The 23,650-nt window shown below is 42.5% G+C and overlaps 1 protein-coding gene across 1 annotated transcript in view; it reads right to left on the bottom strand.

The window, feature by feature from the left end:
* THEMIS2 (thymocyte selection associated family member 2) overlaps positions 1–23,650 on the bottom strand; it is a 280,303-nt gene that overhangs the window by 108,818 nt on the left and 147,835 nt on the right. Inside the window, exons 2-4 of the mRNA XM_077295769.1 lie at positions 22,281–22,421; positions 14,285–14,689; positions 4,353–5,434 (exon numbers count right to left, since the gene is read on the bottom strand). Of these exons, the coding sequence (XP_077151884.1) occupies positions 4,353–5,434; positions 14,285–14,689; positions 22,281–22,421 (1,628 nt within the window). The remainder of the gene's footprint in view (positions 1–4,352; positions 5,435–14,284; positions 14,690–22,280; positions 22,422–23,650) is intronic.

Below are 23,650 nucleotides of genomic sequence, written 5' to 3'. Positions count from 1 at the left end.
ATTTTAACCCTTTCTTAACAATATTATCAGTGTTTAGTTCAGTGCTGCTTGCAACATTTTTTTTCTCTCTGAAAAAATTACCATTATTTTTGTATTTGATATTATAAATGCTGACTGGTAACTAACAAAATTAACCCATGTAGTTAAATACATTGTGCTGATAAGCTCAGTATAGAAAGAATGTTACAGAACAGTTTGAATTAAAGAAGCACTCCCATTAAGTTTTTTATTCAATAAAAGTGTGTGTATATGCATGTTATGTAGTGGGTGTATTACTGTGCTCACCTACCACTGCTTTCTCTGGCGCCGCTCTTTTCCTCTTTTCGTTGACGTTACCGCTCTGCAGACTGTAGCCTTTACAATGTAAAACTATGTAGTATATACTTACATTGGGAAAAAGATTTCTAACACACAGAGCATAGAGGGAGCCGGCTAGTCGCAATTGCGGTGACGTCACTAAGAAGCAGAGACGAACACAGTGGTAGGTGAGTTTAACCCCTTTACCCCCAAGGGTGGTTTGCATGTTAATGACCGGGCCAATTTTTAGAATTCTGACCACTGTCCTTTTATAAGGTTATAACTCTGGAAAGCTTCAACGGATCCTAAGGATTCTGACAATGTTTTCTCATGACATATAGTACTTCATGATAGTGGTAAAATTTATTTGATATTACCTGCGTTTATTTGTGAAAAAAATGGAAATTTGGCGAAAATTTTGAAAATTTCGCAATTTTCCAACTTTGAATTTTTATGCCCTTGAATCACAGAAATATGGCACACAAAATACTTAATAAGTAAGATTTCCACATGTCTACTTTACATCAGCACAATTTTGGAACCAACATTTTTTTTTGTTAGGGAGTTATAAGGGTTAAAATTTTACAAGCAATTTCTTATTTTTTCAACACCATTTTTTTTAGGGACTACATCACATTTGAAGTAACTTTGAGGGGTCTATATGATAGAAAATACTCAAGTGTGACAAAATTCTAAAAACTGCACCCCTCAAGGTGCTAAAAACCACATTCAAGAAGTTTATTAACCCTTCAGGTGTTTCACAGGTATTTTTGGAATGTTTAAAAAAAAATTAACATTTAACTTTCTTTCACAAAAAATTTAATTCAGCTCCAATTTGTTTTATTTTACCAAGGGTACCAGGAGAAATTGGACCACAAAAGTTGTTGTACAATTTGTCCTCAGTACACTGATACCCCATATGTGGGGGTAAACCACTGTTTGGGTGCATGGCAGAGCTCGGAAGATAAAGAGCGCCGTTTGACTTTTCAATGCAAAATTGACTGGAATTGAGATAGGACACCATGTCGCGTTTGGAGAGCCCCTGATGTGCCTAAACATTGAAACCCCCCACAAGTGACACCATTTTGGAAAGTAAACCCCCTAAGAAACTTATCTAGATGTGTTATGAGCACTTTGACCCACCAAGTGCTTCACAGAAGTTTATAATGTAGAGCCGTAAAAATAAATAATCATATTTTTTGACAAAAATGATCTTTTCGCCCCCAATTTTTTATTTTTCCAAAGGTAACAGAAGAAATTGAACACCAAAAGTTGTTGTGCAATTTGTCCGGAGTACGCTGATATCCCACATGTGGGGGTAAACCACTGCTTGGGCGCATGGCAGAGCTCGGAAGGGAAAGAGCGCCGTTTGACTTTTCAATGCAAAATTTACAGGAATTCAGATAGGATGTCATGTCGCGTTTTCAGAGCCACTGATGTGCCTAAACAGTGGAAACCCCCCACAAGTGACACCGTTTTGAAAAGTAGACCCCCTAAGGAACTTATCTAGATGTGTTGTGAGAACTTTGAACCCCCAAGTGCTTCACTACAGTTTATAACGCAGAGCCATGAAAATAAAAACAGTTTTTTTCCACAAAAATAATTTTTTAGTCCCCAGTTTTGTATTTTCCCAAGGGTAACAGGAGAAATTGGACCCCAAAAGTTGTTGTCCAATTAGTTCAGAGTACGCTGATGACCCATATGTGGGGGGAAACCACCGTTTGGGCGCATGGCAGAGCTCGGAAGGGAAGGAGTGCTGTTTGGAATGCAGACTTAGATGGATTGGTCTACAGGCATCACGTTGCATTTGCAGAGCCCCTGATGTACCTAAACAGTAGAAACTCCCCACAAGTGACCCCATATTGGAAACTAGACCCCCCCAAGGAACTCATCTAGATGTGTTATGAGAACTTTGAACCCCCAAGTGTTTCACTACAGTTTATAACGCAGAGCCGTGAAGATGAAAAAATCTTTTTTTCCAACAAAAATTATTTTTAGCCCCCAATTTGTTATTTTTCCAAGGGTACCGAGAGAAATTGGACCCCAATAGTTGTCCAATTTGTCCTGAGTACGCTGATACCACATATGTTGGGGTAAACCCCTGGTGGGCGCACGGGAGAGCTCGTAAGGGAAGTAGCATTGTTTCACTTTTTCAACACAGAATTGGCTGGAATTGAGATCGGACACCATGTCGCGTTTGGAGAGCCCCTGATGTGCCTAAACAGTGGAAACCCCCAATTCTAACTCTAACCCTAATCCCAACCCTAACCATAAGCCTAACCACACCCCTAACCTGAACACGCCCCTAACCTTAATCCCAACACACCCCTAACCCCAACACACCCCTAACCCTAATCCCAACCCTAATCCCAACTGTAAATGTAATCCAAAACCCAACCCTAACTGTAGCCGTAACCCTAACTTTAGCCCCAAACTCTATCCCTAACTTTAGCCCCAACCCTAAGCCTAATGGGAAAATGGAAATAAATACAATTTTTTTAATTTAATTATTTTTCACTAACTAAAGGGGTTATAAAGGGGGGTTTGATTTACTATTTATAGCGGGTTTTTATAGCGGATTTTTATGATTGGCAGCAGTCACACACTAAAAGATGCTTTTTATTGCAAAAAATAGTTTTTGTGTCTCCACATTTTGAGAGCTATAATTTTTCCATATTTTGGTCCACAGAGCCATGTAAGGTCTTGTTTTTTGCGGGACAAGTTAACGTTTGTATTGGTACCATTTTCGGGCACGTGACATTTTTTGATCGCTTTTTATTCTGATTTTTGTTAGGCAGAATGACCAAAAACCAGCAATTCATTAATTTCTTTTGGTGGGGCGTTTATACCGTTGCGCGTTTGGTAAAATTGATAAAGCAGTTTTATTATACGGGTCAGTGAGATTACAGCAATACCTAATTTATATCATTTTTTATGTTTTGGCGCTTTTATACGATAAAAACTATTTTATAGAAAAAATAATAGTTTTTGCATAGCTTTATTCTGAGGACTATAACTTTTTTATTTTTTCGCTGATGATGCTGTTTGGTGGCTCTTATTTTGCGGGACAAGATGACGTTTTCAGCGATACCATGTTTATTTATATCCGTCTTTTTGATCGCGTGTTATTCCACTTTTTGTTCGGCGGTATGATAATAAAGCGTTTTTTTGCCCCTCTTTATATTTTTTTCCGGTGTTCACTGAAGGGGTTAACTAGTGGGACAGTTTTATAGGTCAGGTCGTTATGGACATGGCAATACTAAACATGTGCACTTTTATTGATTTTTTTTATTTAGATAAAGAAATGTTTTTATTGGAACAATTTTTTTTTCTTTATTTAGGAATTTTTTTTTATTTTATTTTTTTACTTTGTCCCAGGGTGGGACATCATGTTATAGTGTCAGATCGCTGATCTGACACTTTGCAAAGTACTGTGTCAGGTCAGCAATCTGACAAGCAGGGCTCCTGGCTTAACAGCGCTTGCTCTGAGCAGGCGCTTGCAAGCCACCGCCCCGGCAGGACCTGGAAGGAGCCCCGTGGCCATTTTGGATCCAGGGCCTGCAGGGATGAGACCGAAGGAGACCCTCGGAACAATGCGATCACATCGCGTTGTTCCGAGGGTCTCAGGGAAGCACGCAGGGAGCACCGTCCCTACGCGATGCTTCCCTATGCCGCCGGAACACTGCGATCATGTTTGATCGCAGTGTTCTGGGGGTTAATATGCCAGGAGCGGTCCATGACCACTCCTGGCATATAGTGCCGGATGTTAGCTGTAATAATCAGCTGACACACGGCGGCGATCGGCCGCGCTCCCTCCGAGAGCGCGGCCGATCACCTATGACGTACTATCCCGTCCCTGGGAATTAAGTCCCAGGTCACCTCGATGGGATAGTATGTCTAATATCAGAAAGGGGTTAATAAACTCACACTACATTTCATACATATACACACATTTAATGAATAAAAATACTTGGAGTGCTTCCTCAAGGACACATGATACAATATGATGGTTCAATTGCAAGGAGAAGTCACCGATCGACATAAAAATATGGTACCTTCAGTTTTGAAAGAACTTTTTTTTCTGTCTCCACAGGCTTGTTATGTTGTATTTTTTCCTCAGTTTTCACTAATCTCTTTGGAGGTCTAGGAGGGGGAAGTTGTAGGCTTAGCAGGTCCTTTCTCAGGCTGTAATAGAAGCACTCAGTAAGTTCTTCTACTTTTGTGGAAATGGTTAGCCCAGCAGGTAGTGACACTGTTTCCTCCAGTAAAACCAAAGAAATGTTGAGGTATTTAATTGGCAACTCAAAGCACTCAGAATCAGTGTCATACAATGAAACCAATAGTGCAGACTCTTCCACAATCTCTTCTAGTCTAATAGAAGGAAATGATACCAAAGGATCATTTGACATAGATCTGTCTTTTGTAACAACCTTAACATCACAAGGCAACTGAAGTTTCTGTATTAAACTGGATAAATTGTATTTTTTAGTATCTTTAATTTCTTCAACAAATCTCCCCTGCATATATGTAGGGAGAATGACTTCCTCTGGTGCATCTTCATCATCATCATCATCATCATCATCATCATCTGTGATTTTTTCACAAACTAGGACATCAGTGTCTTGTGGTCCCTTTGAGGTTGTTAGGACAGTTTTTGTATGATACAAAACCTGTAAATGATCTCCGATACACAGGGAAGGAATGTTTTCATCACTACTATCACAATCCTGGGTCACTACAACTTTAAGTTTAGTTCCTTCTAGGGCTTTAGTCCATAGATCAAAAATGGAAGCAAACTCCCTTGGTCTTTGACGAAATTTCCCTCTGTATGAATCATCAATATAAAAGAATTTGGTGGTCTTGCCTTTATTGCCTGTGGCAAGAACTTTCTTTGATACAATTTTTCTGCAAATTATAATTTTCTGTCCTTTTTGTAAAGCTGAGTAAGTGTCATTTTTTACCAAATGATGAACTTCTGCTGTGTCCAGAATTTCTGCCACAACAGGAAATTTCTCTTGATGATGAAAAATCTCTGTCAAGGACAAAGGCTGGACAAATGTGACATTTCCACAGTGATCAGTGATGTCAACAACATCAACTTCTAGACTTGATGGCATCTTCACAAATCCTTTTCTCACTGAGGTGTAGAAAAACAAGTGTTAGTTCAATAGGATCATACATACACCTCAGACAGTTAATGGAGAAAAAAGTATTTAAATGGAGGTAGTCTGCAATACCAAACATAGCCTACGGACAAGAGCGGGCCAATTTTTGGACAAAAAAAATACAATTGTTTCTTCTAATTCTGGCAAATGTGATTAGTTTGCTAAATACATGGCACGTGCAATAAAATATGTTGCTTTGGTCTGTTTGTTTTTAGAAAGAAGTGCACAGAGTAATACAATCGCTGATGTTTTAAAAATGTTTACTGTCTCTAATTTTAAGTCTGTGGGTAAGCAAGTTAAATCTCAATGCGCTTGTGCAGATCTGCCTATGTCATCCAAAAAATACAGGTAAATCTGCTTCCTACAACATTTTACATTTTGTGACTAATTTTGAATATGGACTGATGTGAATGGTTACACAGTCTCTGTATGGTTCTACAGAATATGTTGGTGCTATATAAGTAACAGAAATACATTCACAAATAAAACTAAAGCAGTGATGTGCATTAATATATTCTCCTAATATTTTCTTCAGTATTTGGGAAAGAGCCAAATGGGTGCTACTGCCCAATGAGGGACATCGATTAAAGGTTCATTCCCACAATTGCATTATTTTTCACAAATCATAGTAAATGCTTACTATTAACATATAAATTAAACCCGACGTAACATTTCTTTCTTGCACCTTTGATTCTCTTTTCATCTTTTTCTGACTCTTTGTGTATCCAGTGGGTGGTCCCATTCTTACAATGCTAAAACTAAATTTCCCAGCAGCCCTTGTATTTTTCTTCACTGCTACAGATCTATCAACTTTTCCTATGTGCTCTTGAATAACCCCAATTCTCTAAGTTATCATCAAACTAGTCTACATGTAGCATGCACGTTATACTTCTGTCTAGGCTCCTGAAAAGTGGCATGCCTGATTGATTTTTTATCTTCTGCCATATTTCTCAAATCTGTGTAGATTTACATCATTATTAGCTGGTTTATAGCAGAGCTGATGTCACAGAGGTACTTTATAACACCAGCTTGAAAAATGATTTTAAATTCAAAATGTTGGCCTACTGAAATGTATGTTCAGTAAATGCACTCAATACTTGGTCGGGACTCCTTTCGCATCAATAACTGCATCAATGCGGCATGGAATGGAGGCGGTCAGACTGTGGCACTGCTGAGGTGTGATGGAAGCCCAGGTTGCTTTAGTAGCAGCCTTCAGCTCATCTGCATTGTTGGGTCTGGTGTCTCTCATTTTCCTCTTGACAATACCCCATAGACTCTGCTGGCCAATCAAGCAAGTAATACTGTTGTTTGTAAACCAGGTATTGGTACTTTTGGCAGTGTGGACAGGTGCCAAGTTCTGCTGGAGAATGAAATTTCCAACTCCAAAAAGCTTGTCAGCAGAGGGAAGCATGAAGTGCTCTAAAATTTCTTGGTAGATGGCTGCGCTGACTTTGGTCTTGACAAAACACAGTGGACCTACACCAGCAGATGACATGGCGCCCCAAACCATCACTGATTGTGGAAACTTCACACCAGACCTCAAGCAGCTTGGATTGTGTGATTCTCCACTCTTACCCCAGACTCTGGGACCATGATTTTCAAATGAAATGAAAAAAGGTACTTACATCTGAAAACAACACCTTGGACCACTGGGCAACAGTCCAGTTCTTTTTCTCCTTGGCCCAGGTTAGATGCTTCTGGCGTTGTCTATTGGTCATGAGTGGCTTGACACAAGGAATGTGACACTTGTAGCCCATGTCCTGGATACATCTGTGTGTGGTCACTCTTGAAGCAATGACTCCAGCAGCAGTCTACTCCTTGTGAATCTCCCTCAAATTTTTGAATGGCCTTTTCTTAACAATCCTTTCAAGGCTTTGGTTATTCCAGTAGCTTGTGCACCTTATTCTACCACACTTCAACTTTCCATTAATATGCTTGGACACAGCACTCTGTGAACAGCCATCTTTTTTAGCAATGACCTTTTGTGGCTTACCCTCCTTGTGGAGTGTGTCAATGACTGCCTTCTGGACAGTCAAGTCAGCAGTCTTCCCCATGATTATGGAGTCTACTGAAACAGACTAATGGACCTTTTTAAACAATTAGGAAGCCTTTGCAGATGTTTTTTGTTAATTATTCTAATTTACTGAGATAATGAATTTTGGGTTCTCATTGGCTCTAAGCCATAATCATCAAAAATAACAGAAATAAAAACTTCAAATTGTTCACTCTGTTTGTAATGACTATATAATATGAGTTTCACTTTTTGTATTGAAGAACTGAAATAAATTAACTTTTTGATGATATATTAATTTTGTGAGAAGCACCTGTATCTTTGCATTCTGCCATTCCATTGACAGCCCATTCCTGGAGAACATCACTCCGCACACCGTTGCTTTCTGGTATTAGCTCAATGCACAATAATGAATGAGGCTCTGCCCCTTTCCATGACATCATGCCTCAAAGCAGCAGTTCTAATCTAGACAAAACTCAGAACACAGATGTACTGACATGAAGACATCTGAGAGAGAATGCAGTGTGAATGATTAACCTGGAGCACTGAAAATACAGGATAGTTCCAATTGCAATCACATATTTCAGCCTTCTGTATACACAGACAAATCCTGCAGTATTTCAATCCTCTCAGCCCCTATTTGTACATTCCCACCCTGCAATATATCATTCCTATCAGTCTCTTTATAATGTCAGTGACTCACCACTCCTCGCAGTCCCTGTATATACAGTCTCATCCTGGATTACATCATTACTCTCACCAACTTTGTATACAGCCACATCCTACAGACTATCTCTCTATTCAGCCTCTGTATATGCAAAGGTAGGCCAGGGCTGTAGTCGTGGCTGATCCCTTCAGGTGTCTGATACCCTGGCCTCTCTTTACAGGAAAAATGTATTCCTTATATTGCATCTTGTGCTCAGTACTCACTGTGCTGTTAGTGTCCCCTTTGCTTCGCAGGCGAGCAGCTGCTTCTGGATCCCAATGAATAGAGACAGTGTCTAGGGCAACTCTCAACTAAACAAATTTATTTACTTCAGGACACAGCACATCCATCATTTCAATCACAGATGATACAACCCCTCAGTATCCTCCCTGTAAAGTGTCACTACGATGGAGCATCCATCTGTCCGTTTCACCCTGGACATCAGAGATTAAGCCCACGAAGCTATCCGCCACTTTCTGGAGCGACCTGCCTGTACACTTTTACGGTGACCTCTTTATCTTCCTCTGCTTCCCTCCTTCCTCTACTATAGGATCTGCTGTACTATGCTCTTCTCTATGGACCCTGGATGGCTGGGCACATGCTTGAACGTTATGAGGTTATCTAGCAGCTCGGGCATATAGCCCACCCGAGCACTAAGGGGCCTGGTCCCCGACCGACTAATACAGGAAGTCCTTCCTGACTTATTACCAGCTAACCCCTCCTACAGTTAACTCTTACAGTACTATATACAGATTAGCGACCTCTATGTCCCCATCTAGTGGTCATAACCCAAACTGTGCTGTCCCTATTAAATACATGGTCCAGCAACATAAAATATACATTGATAATACAGTATAAATATACATATACAGTAGCAGCATGGGGACTTAAAGGGGTAAGGCTCTCAACCCCTTACATATATGTAGGGAGGTGTACCGAGTCAACGGTCCCTCTTGCGTGTCTGGGCCGGAACTGTCGGGACTGTCACCAATATTCCAGGGGGAAGAGGTTCCTGACTGCCACAGTTCTGAACACCTGACTGGTTGGTGCGGGTCTGACTTAAATAGTGGTTTGAGTGGGAAGATGGGACATATGGCTGGCAATGAACTTATGAGCTGTGAGACAGTTGACTCCCTCTCGACGGACCCATGCCAGAGAGAAGGCCACCATGATTCAAGACTGGCCTGCTCCAGAGACTGTGAAGGATGTTTGGGAGTTCCTGGGATTGACCGGATATTACAGGCAGTTTGTTTAGAACTTCGCTCGACGGGCAAAGCCCTTACAGGAGCTATCGAAAAATGTACCCTCGGGTGCCAAGAACTGGAAGATCCGCTGGAAGGAGTCCCAAGAAGAGGCCTTTCAAGATCAAAAAGGCACTCACCGAAGTTACTATCCTGGCTTATGCTGATTTCTCACAACCGTTTATTCTCCACACTGACGGGAGTCTGCTGGGACTTGGGGCCGTGTTGTCAAAGATGCAGGACGGAAGAGAGAGGGTGATTGCTTATGCAAGTCGGTCCCTTCACGATTCCGAATGCAATCTGGACAATTACAGTTCTCTCAAGTTGGAGCTGATGGTGTTGGTGTAGGCTATGACGGAGAGTTTCATGGAATATTTGTCTGGCTCCGAGGTGAGGGTGAGTATGGATAATAACCCACTTGTGCACTTGGAGAATGCAAGACTGGGGGCCTTGGAACAGCAATGGGTAGCCAAAATGGCAAAATTCCGCTATAAGATTGCCTACAAAAGGGGGTCAAAAAATACCCACGCCGATGCCCTGTAAAGAAGGAAGAGTACTAGACCCCAGCAGGACAGAGACAAAGAGCTAGAAGATGATGAGGTCCCTAGATTTCGGAGGTCCACCAGGACGGTGGTGGCAACGTAGGGACAGATACATTCCTCAGTCCAAAACGGCATACTGGGACAAATTCAAGATGGGTGGGTTCAGCTTCAACAGGAAGATAGTGAACTGGCTTTGTTGAGACAGTGTGTGGCTTCTCATACACTCCTTAGCTCGCCAGAAAGAAGTACTTTGTCCCCGGAGATGTTGCGGATCCTACGACAATGGAAACAGCTATGGTTGAAGAAGGGCTTATTATATTGGAAAACGTAACTGTGAACTGAGCCGATTGAGACCTGGCAAGTCCTCGTTCCAACAACGTCAATGTCTGAGATTGCTGTCGCTGCACACGAGCAAGGAGACCACTTTGGTTCAGAGAAAACCTTCTAATGGCTACAACAGTTCATCTTCCACCCCTAGTTGAAGACGAAAGTGGACGAGGCCTGTAGAATGTGCCCGACATGTGAACTGGCTAAGCCGCCAGAGCAGAAAATTCCCGTTCAGTCCATTGTAACCTCCGCTCCTCTGGAACTCTTGACAATAGACTATTTGACCATCGGCCCAGCCCATGAAAGCTATGAACATTGTCTGGTAGTGGTGGATCACTTCACAAAATTTTCCGTGGTGACTCCGACTCAGGATCAGACTGCTGAGTGCTGCGTATGCAAGTTTTTAGAACTTCATTCAACCCTACGGGTGTCTGAAGAGAATTCACTCCGATCAGGTAGCTTGTATCTTGGGAAGAGTAATAGATGAATTTCATCGCCTGTACCAGATTGACAAGTCCCGCACCACACCGTACCATCCTCAAGGTAATAGTGCCTGTGAACGATATAACTGTACACTGATTCAGATGCTAAGAACTCTATAGAATGATCGGAAGGCCCGGTGGCCAGAGTACGTTTCTGAACTGGTGTGGGTATATAATAATCGACTACATCAAATCGCGGGATATACACCTTCCTCCCTCCTGTTCAGCCGAGAAGGAAAAGGGATCACCAAAATGGCATTGGACTCAGAAGAGGACAATCCACGGACGGGGGTGTCCTCCTGGGTTTGGGAGCATCAGCTTCATCTGCAAACTTTACATTGGTTGGTCCAGACTAGATTATGGGAGTTGGAACATGCAGAAAAGACCCCTCCCAGGGCGATGGAGTTTCAAATAGGAGACTGTGTCTTAGTACAGTTGAAGCATCCTCGGGATAAACTTGACAATCATTGGAAGAAAGACCCGCATCAAGTAAAGAGGAGAATTAGTCCTGAGGGGCCGGTGTACGAAGTCCAGCTTGAGAGAAAAGACTCAAACTCTTCACCGGAATATGCTACGACCTTGCTTATCTAAAAACCCGGTTCAAACAGATGAAGAGCCCGAGGCCCCTGAGGTGAACCATATGCCAATGGAAGAAGGGGAGGAAGAAGGGGAAGAAAGATTAAGTTCCTAAGGATTGGAATTGAAGGGTACAGGCTCACCCATGGCCCTCTCTCCACAGCTGGAATCTATCTCACAGGAGAACTCCACTACTTATCCCAATCTGAGATGCTCCGAACGAACAATGGCCGGCAAAAACCCCAATCGCTATGACCAAGAGAATTTTGTCTGGCAACAAATCACACGGGAGAAAAAAAAACAGTCACGCTCTCCTCGAATAGTCTCGCCCGTGGAATGGCGAGCAACAAGAATGGGGGAGTGTAAGGAGGTGTACCGAGTCAATGGTCCCTCTTGCGTGTCTGGGCTGGAACTTTCGGGACTGTCACCAATATTCCAGGGGGAAGAGGTTCCTGACTGCCACAGTTCTGAACACCTGACTGGTGGGGGCGAGTCCAAATTAAATAGTGGTGTGAGCGGGAAGACAGGACATTTGGCTGGGAATGAGCTTGTGAGCAGTGAGACGGTTGACACCCTATCAAGCCAGCTAGCTGTGCCTGTATTCCAGGCTAGCAAGACTGCTGACTCCTGCTACCCTCAGCCCAGAGAGACATTCGCACCAGATAGTGACCAGGATAGAGTGCCTAACTTGGCTCCGATTACCACCGCAGAGGCACCGCTTAGTCCCATTCTTGCGGTGCCTACTGAAGACCAGACCGTGTCTGTGTCCGCTGGACTGTGTGATTCTGCTGCAGCCTTGTCAACTGAACTTTCTGCTTCTTCCACTGTGCCGCCGACTTTCATCTCTACCCCACAGTGTGCCCGGATCAGGAGATCACGTGCCGAAGAACCCAGAGGACTCATCACCACAAGGAGACAGTGCATCGCCCTTCTGCAAGACTGGATTGGAGACATCTCGCGCCCCCTGCGGCGCCACAGAGGGATCATCCAGCCACCTTCCTCCAGTGCACAGAGACTGATAAGTTAACCTGTTATCTTCTGCATTTGACTTTTCCCTATCCGCAAGTTCATTTCCTTCACCCCCCCCCCACTTGTACTATCACTGTTTTATATAAAGAACCTGTTAACCTTTGCTCTGCCTCCTGTGTGTCACTGCATCCTACGCACCTACTGGTATTCTACATATACACAGACCCATCCTGCAGTACATTGCTCCTCTTAGTTATAGTCCTGGTATGAGCTCTCTGCATTATAATAAGGGAGGATCCAGCTCTTTCCATGATATCACACCTCAAAAAAGCAGCTCCATTCTAAATAAAACCCAGAGCACACCTGTGAAGATAGCTGAGAGGGACTGCACTGTGCATCATTGACCGGGAGCATTGGAATTACACCAGGACAGTTCTAATGACAACTGGAGGGTAAAGAGAAACCAGGCACCTGGGACTGGTCCTGGATCAACAGGTGCGGTCACTCCCCAGTAGATCTAATTGACAGTCCATGTACAGCCGGGGGTCTTTTGCACAGTTAAGGCCCCGTCTCACACAGCGACGCTGCAGCGATACAGACAACGATGCTGATCGCTGCAGCGTCGCTGTTTTGTCGCTGTGTGGTCGCTGGGGAGCTGTCACACAGACAGCTCTCTCCAGCGACCAACGATCAGGGGAACGACTTCGGCATCGTTGAAACTGTCTTCAACGATGCCGAAGTCCCCCTGCAGCACCCGGGTAACCAGGGTAAACATCGGGTTACTAAGCGCAGGGCCACGCTTAGTAACCCGATGTTTACCCTGGTTACCAAAAAAAAACAAACAGTACATACTCACCATCTGTTGCCCGTCAGGTCCCTTGCCGTCTACTTCCTGCTCTGAGTGCCGTACAGTGAGAGCAGAGCGCAGCGGTGATGTCACTGCTGTGCTCTCACTTTACGGCGGCAGTCAGAGCAGGAAGCAGATGCCAAGGGACCTGACGGACATCAGATGGTGAGTATGTACTGTTTTTTTTTTTTTTACATTTACGCTGGTAACCAGGGTAAACATCGGGTTACTAAGCGCGGCCCTGCGCTTAGTAACCCGATGTTTACCCTGGTTACCAGTGAAGACATCGCTGGATCGGTGTCACACACACCGATTCAGCGATGTCAGCGGGACCTCAACGACCAAAAAAAGGTCCAGGCCATTCCGTCACGACCAGCGATCTCGCAGCAGGGGCCTGATCGCTGGTACGTGTCACACATAGCGAGATCGCTACTGAGGTCGCTGTTGCGTCACAAAACTAGTGACTCAGCAGCGATCTCGCTAGCGATCTCGCTATGTGAGACAGGGCCTTTAGGCAACAAACACATCAGGGAGAAGACTATTCAATGCATGGAATGTCAGTCATGCTCACGGGGCATGACTGCAGCTTCTGTGCCCAGACATGCCGCTTTACAACACCGAATATATTTGCATACAGGAAGCTGCACAATATAAGAGGGTTGCGCACAGATGTGTTTAGTGTTTTATACAACTTCAGATATTACTGAAATATCTAAATAAAGGTTATGGTAGCAGTCTATAAGCTCTGAGGGACCTGGTTACTTTTGAATTAAAGGAGTGGTCCACGACTTGATATCCACTGCTTAATCACTTCAGTGCCCCATATAAAATAAATGTAATTGATACTTGCTCTGACAGAATTCTGAGGGGTTGCAGCTGATCAGCGGACACTGATTGGCTGCAGAAGTCATGTTGCACAATAATGTCACATGACCCCTCAAGAATAGAAGCGCCAACATTTCAGGACCTTTGCTGCTGCAGGACGGGAGTATTGAAAGGTTTTATCCTATAAGGGGCACTGAGATCATAAGGAAGGAGTTCAGTTAAAAGAGTTCAATTAAAATGCAAGGTACATGTACAACTTGTAATATCCAACATAAAGTAATGAATCGTTAACTTACTTTGCATAATTGTGTTGATTTCATATTCAGGACAAAGTTTATATACTCCGGTGCCAATATTTTTGCATGTGAAGTTGCTTTTACTTAAACCTGGGTCTTGTAAGATCTGCTCCAGTGTATAACTTTCTTTATTTTCACACTTACAAAATTGTCCTTTTGTTGATAAGGGAATTTTGATGTTATATGAATTGGGACCATCAAAGATTTGGCATTCACCACAACCAGTATTTCTGTCAGCTGACAAAAGTAGAATAGGCAGTAGCTTCTGAATGTCATATTCTCCCACAGTAAGATCTGACTGGGAAGTAAACCAGATTTCACACCTATAATCGCCACAGGATAGATTCTGATGAAGATCACCAAGCGTGTCATATACATGGTTATCCTCACTGACCTGAAACAGACCTGGAATACATGGATTTCCTTGATTATTTAATTATAATATAGTTTTAATACAAATGGAACAATTACATAAAAAAGTTACCCCAAAAATGAAATCACAGCCGAAAAATATGATATAAAAAGCTATAAGAAGGCCATTTAAACACCAAAATGACAAAATGGAAAGCGTCAACTCATCCTGCAAAAAAAAAAGCTCTGTTAATAGAAGTGTGACACCCCAGGGTCCTGGTTGTCACATTGGCATTGCTTTCCTCACGGGGAGAGTGATGTCATGCTTGGAAGCGATGAAGGATTCTTCTTATCAGGTATCACAAGCATACAACATGTTCACACTCCAGGCTAGAGGGGGGAGCCCTGATCCAGTTTATGGATGGTATATACTATATATATATATATATATATATATATATATATATATATATATATATATATATATATATATATATATATATACAGTGGGGCAAAAAAGTATTTAGTCAGTCAGCAATAGTGCAAGTTCCACCACTTTAAAAGATGAGAGGCGTCTGTAATTTACATCATAGGTAGACCTCAACTATGGGAGACAAACTGAGAAAAAAAAATCCAGAAAATCACATTGTCTGTTTTTTTATCATTTTATTTGCATATTATGGTGGAAAATAAGTATTTGGTCAGAAACAAAATTTAATCTCAATACTTTGTAATATATCCTTTGTTGGCAATGACAGAGGTCAAACGTTTTCTGTAAGTCTTCACAAGGTTGCCACACACTGTTGTTGGTATGTTGGCCCATTCCTCCATGCAGATCTCCTCTAGAGCAGTGATGTTTTTGGCTTTTCGCTTGGCAACACGGACTTTCAACTCCCTCCAAAGGTTTTTATAGGGTTGAGATCTGGAGACTGGCTAGGCCACTCCAGGACCTTGAAATGCTTCTTACGAAGCCACTCCTTCGTTGCCCTGGTGGTGTGCTTTGGATCATTGTCATGTTGAAAGACCCAGCCACGTTTCATCTTCAATGCCCTTGCTGATGGAAGGAGGTTTGCACTCAAAATCTCACGATACATGGCCCCATTCATTCTTTCATGTACCCGGATCAGTCGTCCTGGCCCCTTTGCAGAGAAACAGCCCCAAAGCATGATGTTTCCACCACCATGCTTTACAGTAGGTATGGTGTTTGATGGATGCAACTCAGTATTCTTTTTCCTCCAAACACGACAAGTTGTGTTTCTACCAAACAGTTCCAGTTTGGTTTCATCAGACCATAGGACATTCTCCCAAAACTCCTCTGGATCATCCAAATGCTCTCTAGCAAACTTCAGACGGGCCCGGACATGTACTGGCTTAGGCAGTGGGACACGTCTGGCACTGCAGGATCTGAGTCCATGGTGGCGTAGTGTGTTACTTATGGTAGGCCTTGTTACATTGGTCCCAGCTCTCTGCAGTTCATTCACTAGGTCCCCCCGCGTGGTTCTGGGATTTTTGCTCACCGTTCTTGTGATCATTCTGACCCCACAGGGTGGGATTTTGCGTGGAGCCCCAGATCGAGGGAGATTATCAGTGGTCTTGAATGTCTTCCATTTTCTAATTATTGCTCCGACTGTTGATTTCTTCACTCCAAGCTGGTTGGCTATTGCAGATTCAGTCTTCCCAGCCTGGTGCAGGGCTACATTTTTGTTTCTGGTGTCCTTTGACAGCTCTTTGGTCTTCACCATAGTGGAGTTTGGAGTCAGACTGTTTGAGGGTGTGCACAGGTGTCTTTTTATACTGATAACAAGTTTAAACAGGTGCCATTACTACAGGTAATGAGTGGAGGAAAGAGGAGACTCTTAAAGAAGAAGTTACAGGTCTGTGAGAGCCAGAAATCTTGATTGTTTGTTTCTGACCAAATACTTATTTTCCACCATAATATGCAAATAAAATGATAAAAAAACAGACAATGTGATTTTCTGGATTTTTTTTTCTCAGTTTGTCTCCCATAGTTGAGGGCTACCTATGATGTAAATTACTAAATACTTTTTTGCCCCACTGTATATATATATATATATATATATATATATATATATATATATATATATATATATTCTGGTCTAGAGGGAAAGTTAGACAGTCTGTCAGAGAGACAGAAGAGAGAGCAGTCAGACAGTGAGTGTCGGAGGGACTGAAGGGGTCGTGCAGCCAAGAGGGTGCTGCAGCTCCTGGAGAAAGATATACAGAAGAAAGAACAACAGATTTGTAGTGAGCATGCAGGAAAGCGAAGCACATGAGAGTAACAACTGGAGAGAATAGCCACGACTGGGCTACCTTCCTGCAGAGTGCAGACACCGGTAGCCGGAAGACCTAGGTTGTGTTGGACTCTAAGTGGCACAGCAAAACCCGGCAGGACAGCTGGACTACACGTAACCTGTCCACCGTAATACCCAGGAGACACAGTAGTGCATAGAGACCCTGTAAAAAGGCTTGAGCCACCTGTCATATGGGTTAGTGTCCCACCTTTATGGAGGACAGAGAGAACTGTGAGGACCTTGATAGAAGCCACAGGCAGCAAGGGACTACACCAAAGTGCTAGTAGGAAGGCGTTCATCTCCACCTGGTAAAGAGGACTCTGAACTAGCTTCCAAGCCGGCCGCACCCTGCCTGTACCTGTGATCTGAGGCCCTGGACTGTGGATGCCTGAAGCCTCCAGTAAACCAGGTAAAGAGACTGCAAACCTGTGTCCTCGTTCTTTACTGCACCACTCATCATTCTCATCTGTACACCAGGAGCTCATACCCTCTTAGCTGCCATAACATCGCCCCAGACGACTCCTTTAAGCAGCGTCAGTCCCTACTGACCGAATACCACAGGTGGCGTCACAAACAAACTTTATTCACAAACCTCCTTAAAGACATTTCCCTTTTACATGGGCGCACAGGGCCACGGACCGGGTCGCCGACGCCGTGACACATTCCCTTAAGTCCCGGCCCGGTACCGAGTACTCCACGGCCCTGGCAAGCGTTCCATTTTGTTAAAAAGTTATGGAATATGGTAATACAGAAAATATTTTTAAGGGTTTTTATTGTGCAAAAGCAAAAAAAATCATAATAATTGTGCTAACACATAGAATAAAATTAACATGCCCCTAATTTTGTAATGCCGAGTGCCTGGAAAACATCCTAATAAATACACCCCAAAATCCACAAAATGCTCTTCATTTCTGAGGCCTGAGTTTGAGTCAGGTTGCACATCCTAAGTTTGCTTTAATACGTTTAAGGGTATGTTTCCATGTTCAGGAAATGCGTGTATGACGCTGCGTAGAGCCGCAGCGTCAAACACGCAGCGTCCAGATTTTACAGCATAGTGGAGGGGATTTCATGAAATCCTGTCTCTACTATACGGTAAAACATGCAGGCAGCAGACCCACGTAAACAGACATGCGGCGCGTCTTTTCAGAACGCAGCATGTCTGTTTACAATGCGGCGACGCTCCGTCGCCACGCCGTAAATTTACCATAGACTATCATTAGATGCGGTAAAACCGCATCTAATGATTAGTCTCATGCGTAGAAACTGCGTAAATGCAGTTTACTACGCATGTCTGCCGGCTCACCTGTCCCGCCACTGGAAGTCCCTCATCCACTGCAGTTCTCGCGATAACTTATCTTATCACGAGAACTGCCATGCTTGTAACTGGGAGTTATCTCCGGTCACTAGTCTGGGTCTCACAAACAGCTGATCAGCTGATTGTGAGAATGCTGTAGTGTAGGTGATCACTGGAGAGTTATCTCCGGTGATCATCTACAGGCTCTGCTACATCTGGATGTCATGCATTCAGATGTAGCAGAGCCGGACTCGTCTAGACTGTGTGCACATGCAACACACAACATACACTATACAACATACACCATACAACATACACCATGCGACATGCAACATGCGACATACAACATGCAACATGCGACATACAACATGCAACATGCGACATGCAACATGCGACATGCAACATGCGACATACAACATGTGACTTACAACATGCAACATGCAACATACGACATGCAACATGCTACATACAACATGCAACATACTTTACATACATACAGAACATGCAACATTCATAACATGATATGATAGCAGGAGAAAACTAGGAGCATGCAAATGTTTTTAATTAAAACGAGGCTTTATTAGTAAATATATAATTAACATGCTTAGTAGCAAAGTACAAAAAAGAACACACAAAGCACACATGAGTACAAAATTAAAGCAAGGATGTTTTAAAAGAGAAGTAGATAGACCTCCGGTGAACCTTCCCTTGAAAAAGCCCTGTGTTTTGCGGGCGAAACGTGCGTCGGGGGTCGCGTTCGGTGGACCCCAACCGGTGTCTCCTGCCTGGTGCCTCTCACGGGTAAGCGCTGCAGCTTTAGCCTTGTAATCCTTATGCCACATGGCATGTACTTTATCACTATTTTAATATGGGTGTTCGCAGCAGCTGCCTGCGTTTAATATATCCTATGCACCAATAGGCTTCCTGGCACGTGTACACCGGAGGTCTATCTACTTCTCTTTTAAAACATCCTTGCTTTAATTTTGTACTCATGTGTGCTTTGTGTGTTCTTTTTTGTACTTTGCTACTAAGCATGTTAATTATATATTTACTAATAAAGCCTCGTTTTAATTAAAAACATTTGCATGCTCCTAGTTTTCTCCTGCTATCATAGACTGTTATGGAGTTGGTCTTTTCTCTCGGTAGGGGGGTTTTCTGGCACTAATTAGTGTTTGCAGTCTCTCCCCCCCCCCGTGTGTATCTAACTATGCTGCCTGATTTTGCTATCAACATTCATAACATACATACAGTAAATACATACAGTACATACAATACATACATATAGAAATACAGTACATTAAACATAGAATACATACTCACCATCAACTCACCGTCACCTTGATCCCCGAAGCCATTGTCACCTGTAAGAAATAATAAAATAATAAACAAACAATATACTCCCTGATCCGCAGATATCCAATTAAAACGAGTGTCCCATGACGATCTCCCATGGAGAGCAGCCACATCAGCTGATGTGACCGCTCTCCAGGGGCTCCAGGAATGCAATGATGGAAGGTATCCTTCCACAATATATTCCCCACAATGATGGGAGGAAGGTATCCTTCCGCACTGTATTCCTCCACCCCTGTGAGAAAATAGTCCCTAGTCTCACTTGTGGCACTGCTGTGTGGGAAAATTTCAACACAGCTTTGCCATAAAGTGAGACTCTGAACTAAGGTAACCTCAGTGATACACTGCAGGAGCCATTGTCTCCTGTCAGTGTGTCACTGGAGGGCCTATAGAGCGGTGACATCACCCGATGTCACTGTTCTATAGGGGAGATCATCGTGGGACATTCATTATTAATTGGACTATGGCAAAAAGTAAGTATATGGTTGGTTTATTATTTTTCCTTTTTTTGCAGGTGCTCAAGTATGGTAAGTATGGTGAAATTAAGAATAATAAAATACTTTTTTCTGGCTGTGTCTTTATTATTTTTTTACACTCTCACTACAACAGGATTAGTAATGGATAGACGTCTTATTGATGCCTCTCCATTATTAACCAGGCTTAATGTCACCTTATATTAGCAAGGTGACATTAACCCCTTATGACCCCATATCCCACCACTACAGGGGAGTGGGAAGAGAGGGGCTAAGTGCTGGAATTGGCGCATCTTACAGATGTGCCATTTCTGGGGCGGCTGTGGGCTGGTATTTGTAGCCGGGGGGGCAATATCCATGTCCCCTCTCTAGGCTATGAATATAGGCTATAAAATATAGGGGGACCCCACGTCATTTTTTTTGGGGGTCCCCCTATTTTTATAGCCAGTAAAGGCTACGCAGACAGCTGCGGGCTGATATTCATAGCCTGGGAAGCTCCATGGGTATTAACCCCTTCCCAGGCTACAAACATCAGTCCCCAGGCGCTGGCTTTCGCTCTCTGGTGTAGAAAATTGCACGGGAGCCACGCCAATTTTTTTTAAAGTTTTTTTTTAATGAAACATATTGCGTTTAAGGCCGGCGTCAATACCCGGCACTGCCGTGGGCACTTGGGACCGAAGTGTTCAGCTGCATAGAAATACATGCAGCCGCACGCTCCACTCCCGAGTGCCGGTGGCAGTGTCGGGTATTGAAGCGAGAGACTCGTGTGAGTTTCTCGCGAGTGTGACCCCGGCCTAACACAGATTTCGTGTGTGTGTCTTTATTTAAGGCCGGGATCACACATGCGAGAAACTCGGAGGAGTCTCGCATCTTACTACCCAACACTGGCACCGGCACTCGGGAGTGGAGCGCGCAGCTGCATAGAAATACATGCAGCTGCACGCTCCGCACCCGAGTGTCGGCGGCAGTGCCGGGTATTAAGATGCGAGACTCGTCCGAGTTTCTGGCTTGTGTGATCCATCTATCATATATATCTATCGTATCCATCTATCTATCTATCTATCTATCTATCTATCTATCTATCTATCTATCATATTTATCAATCATCTGTTTATCTATTATCTATCGTATCTATCTATTATATTTATCTATTATCTATCTATTATCTATCGATATATCTATATATAGATAGATATATTTATAGATAGATATATCGATAGATAAATGGATACAATAGATAGATATGATAGATCGATACAATAGATAGATAGATACAGTATGATAGATACAATAGATGGATACAATAGATAGATATGATAGATATCTATCGTATCTATCTATCTATCTATCTATTGTATCTATCTATTATCTATCTATCAATATATATATATATATATATATAGATATATTTATAGATAGATATATCGGTAGATAATAGATAGATATATCGATAGATAGATACCATAGATAAATACGATAGATAGATCCATAGATAGATACGATAGATAGACAGATACGATAGATAGACAGATACGATAGATATGTATCGTATCTATCTATTGTAACCATCTAAGGTATCTATCTATCTATCTATCTATCTATGTGTGTATATTCTTCAATGGAGTATGTAAATGATGAGGTTGGACAAGAAATTACATCACAGTTCTTTTTTTTTTGTATATCTTTATTGAGCTTACAAAAACACACACAAATCCGCATGAAAAAAACGCATAAAAAAACCCATGAAAAACACAGGTGACCTGCCAGTGACCTCAGGTGCAGATTTTACCTGCGTCAAATCCTGATCAAATCCTGATGCAATCCTGAACGTAGAACATATCCTTACACTCCAGAAGAGTGAACAAATTTCCTAATGTTGTTTTGACAACTTTGAAGAGGACACATTTTAAAAAGGGGTTATTTATGTAGTGTTTCTAACATAGGGGCCTTTCAAAGCCACCTCATAAGTGGATGAGTCACAAAAAAAATATCTTCAAAGTTTGAAAAATGACATATGGTAAATCTTTATTAACTATTTTGCGTGGTTTGACTACTGTTTTGAAGATAGAAAACTTAAACGTTTGAAAATTGCTATTTTTTTATTATTACGCAAGTTTATTTAATCAATGCAAAACAAATCAACCCATCACTAGCATAAGTACAATGTGTCACCAAAAAAAAAAAATCTCAGAAACTATTAAATATTACATGCTTACCATTGAAGTGATGTGGCAGCTTCTGTTCTTTTCCAGTTTGGAGATTTACCAGTTTAACACACACCAACTCTTTATCCACAACTTTCAACAAATCCCCAGTAGACAAACAACACTCGGACCCACTGATATCATATATGGAACCTGTTAATAAAAAAGAGACAATTATTAATTGCTGGTTCTCTTTTCTTACACAGTAAGAAATATCTCATTCTTTCATTTCATTTTCTAGTTGCTAGTTGGTGAAAGTTCAATTAACACAATTTCTATTAACCCCTTTCCAACATTGGACGTAATAGTATGCCGATGTCAGACTTCCTCCCTTTGATGTGGGCTCCGGCGCTGAGCCCACATCAAATCTGATCATCACTTGTATGTAGCAGAGCTGATTGGAAAACTGAAACTTCTAGTCTCCCATGAAGACTATTAAAAAATGCAAAAAGTAAAAAAAAAAAAAATCTCATTTTTACAACACCATTTTTTTTTTTAGGGACTACATCACATTTGAAGTCACTATGAGGGGTCTATATGATAGAAAATACCCAAGTGTGACACCATTCTAAAAACTGCACCCCTCAAGGTGCTCAAATCCACATTCAAGAAGTTTATTAACCTTTCAGGTGATTCACAGGAATTTTTGGAATGTTTAAAAAAAATGAACATTTAACTTTTTTTCACAAAAAAATTACATCAGATCTAATTTGTTTTATTTTTCCGAAGGGGAACAGGAGAAATTGGACCCCAAAAGTTGTGCAATTTGTACTGAGTATGCCGATACCCCATGTGTGGGGGTAAACCACTGTTTGGGTGCATGGCAGAGCTCGGAAGGGAAGGAGCATTGTTTGACTTTTCAATGCAAAATTTGCTCGAATTGAGATTGGATGCCATGTCGCGTTTGGCGAGCTCCTGATGTGCCTAAACAGTGAAAACTCCCCACAAGTGACATAATTTTGGAACGTAGAGCCCCTAAGGAATATATCTAGATGTGTGGTGAGTAGTGATGAGCTAGTATACTCGCTGCTCGGGTTTTCCCGAGCACGCTCGGTTGATCTCCAAGTATTTGTTAGTATTCAGAGATTTAGTTTTTTATTGCCGCAGCTGATTGATTTACAGCTACTAGCCAGCTTGAATACATGTGGGAATTCCCAAGCAACCAGGCAACCCCCACATGTACTCAGGCTGGCTATTAGCTGTAAATAATTTAACTGTGGCGATGAAAACTAAATCTCCGAATACTAACAAATACTCGGAGACTACCCGAGCGTGCTCGAGAAAACCCGAGCAACGAGTATACTCGCTCATCACTAGTGGTGAGCACAGAGTATGCTGATACCCAATATGTGGGAGAAAACTACTGTTTGGGCACACGTCGG

The sequence above is a fragment of the Ranitomeya variabilis genome, chromosome 3, assembly GCF_051348905.1.
Source record: "Ranitomeya variabilis isolate aRanVar5 chromosome 3, aRanVar5.hap1, whole genome shotgun sequence".
NCBI lineage: Eukaryota > Metazoa > Chordata > Amphibia > Anura > Dendrobatidae > Ranitomeya > Ranitomeya variabilis.
This window is presented reverse-complemented; position numbering and strand designations above follow the sequence as displayed.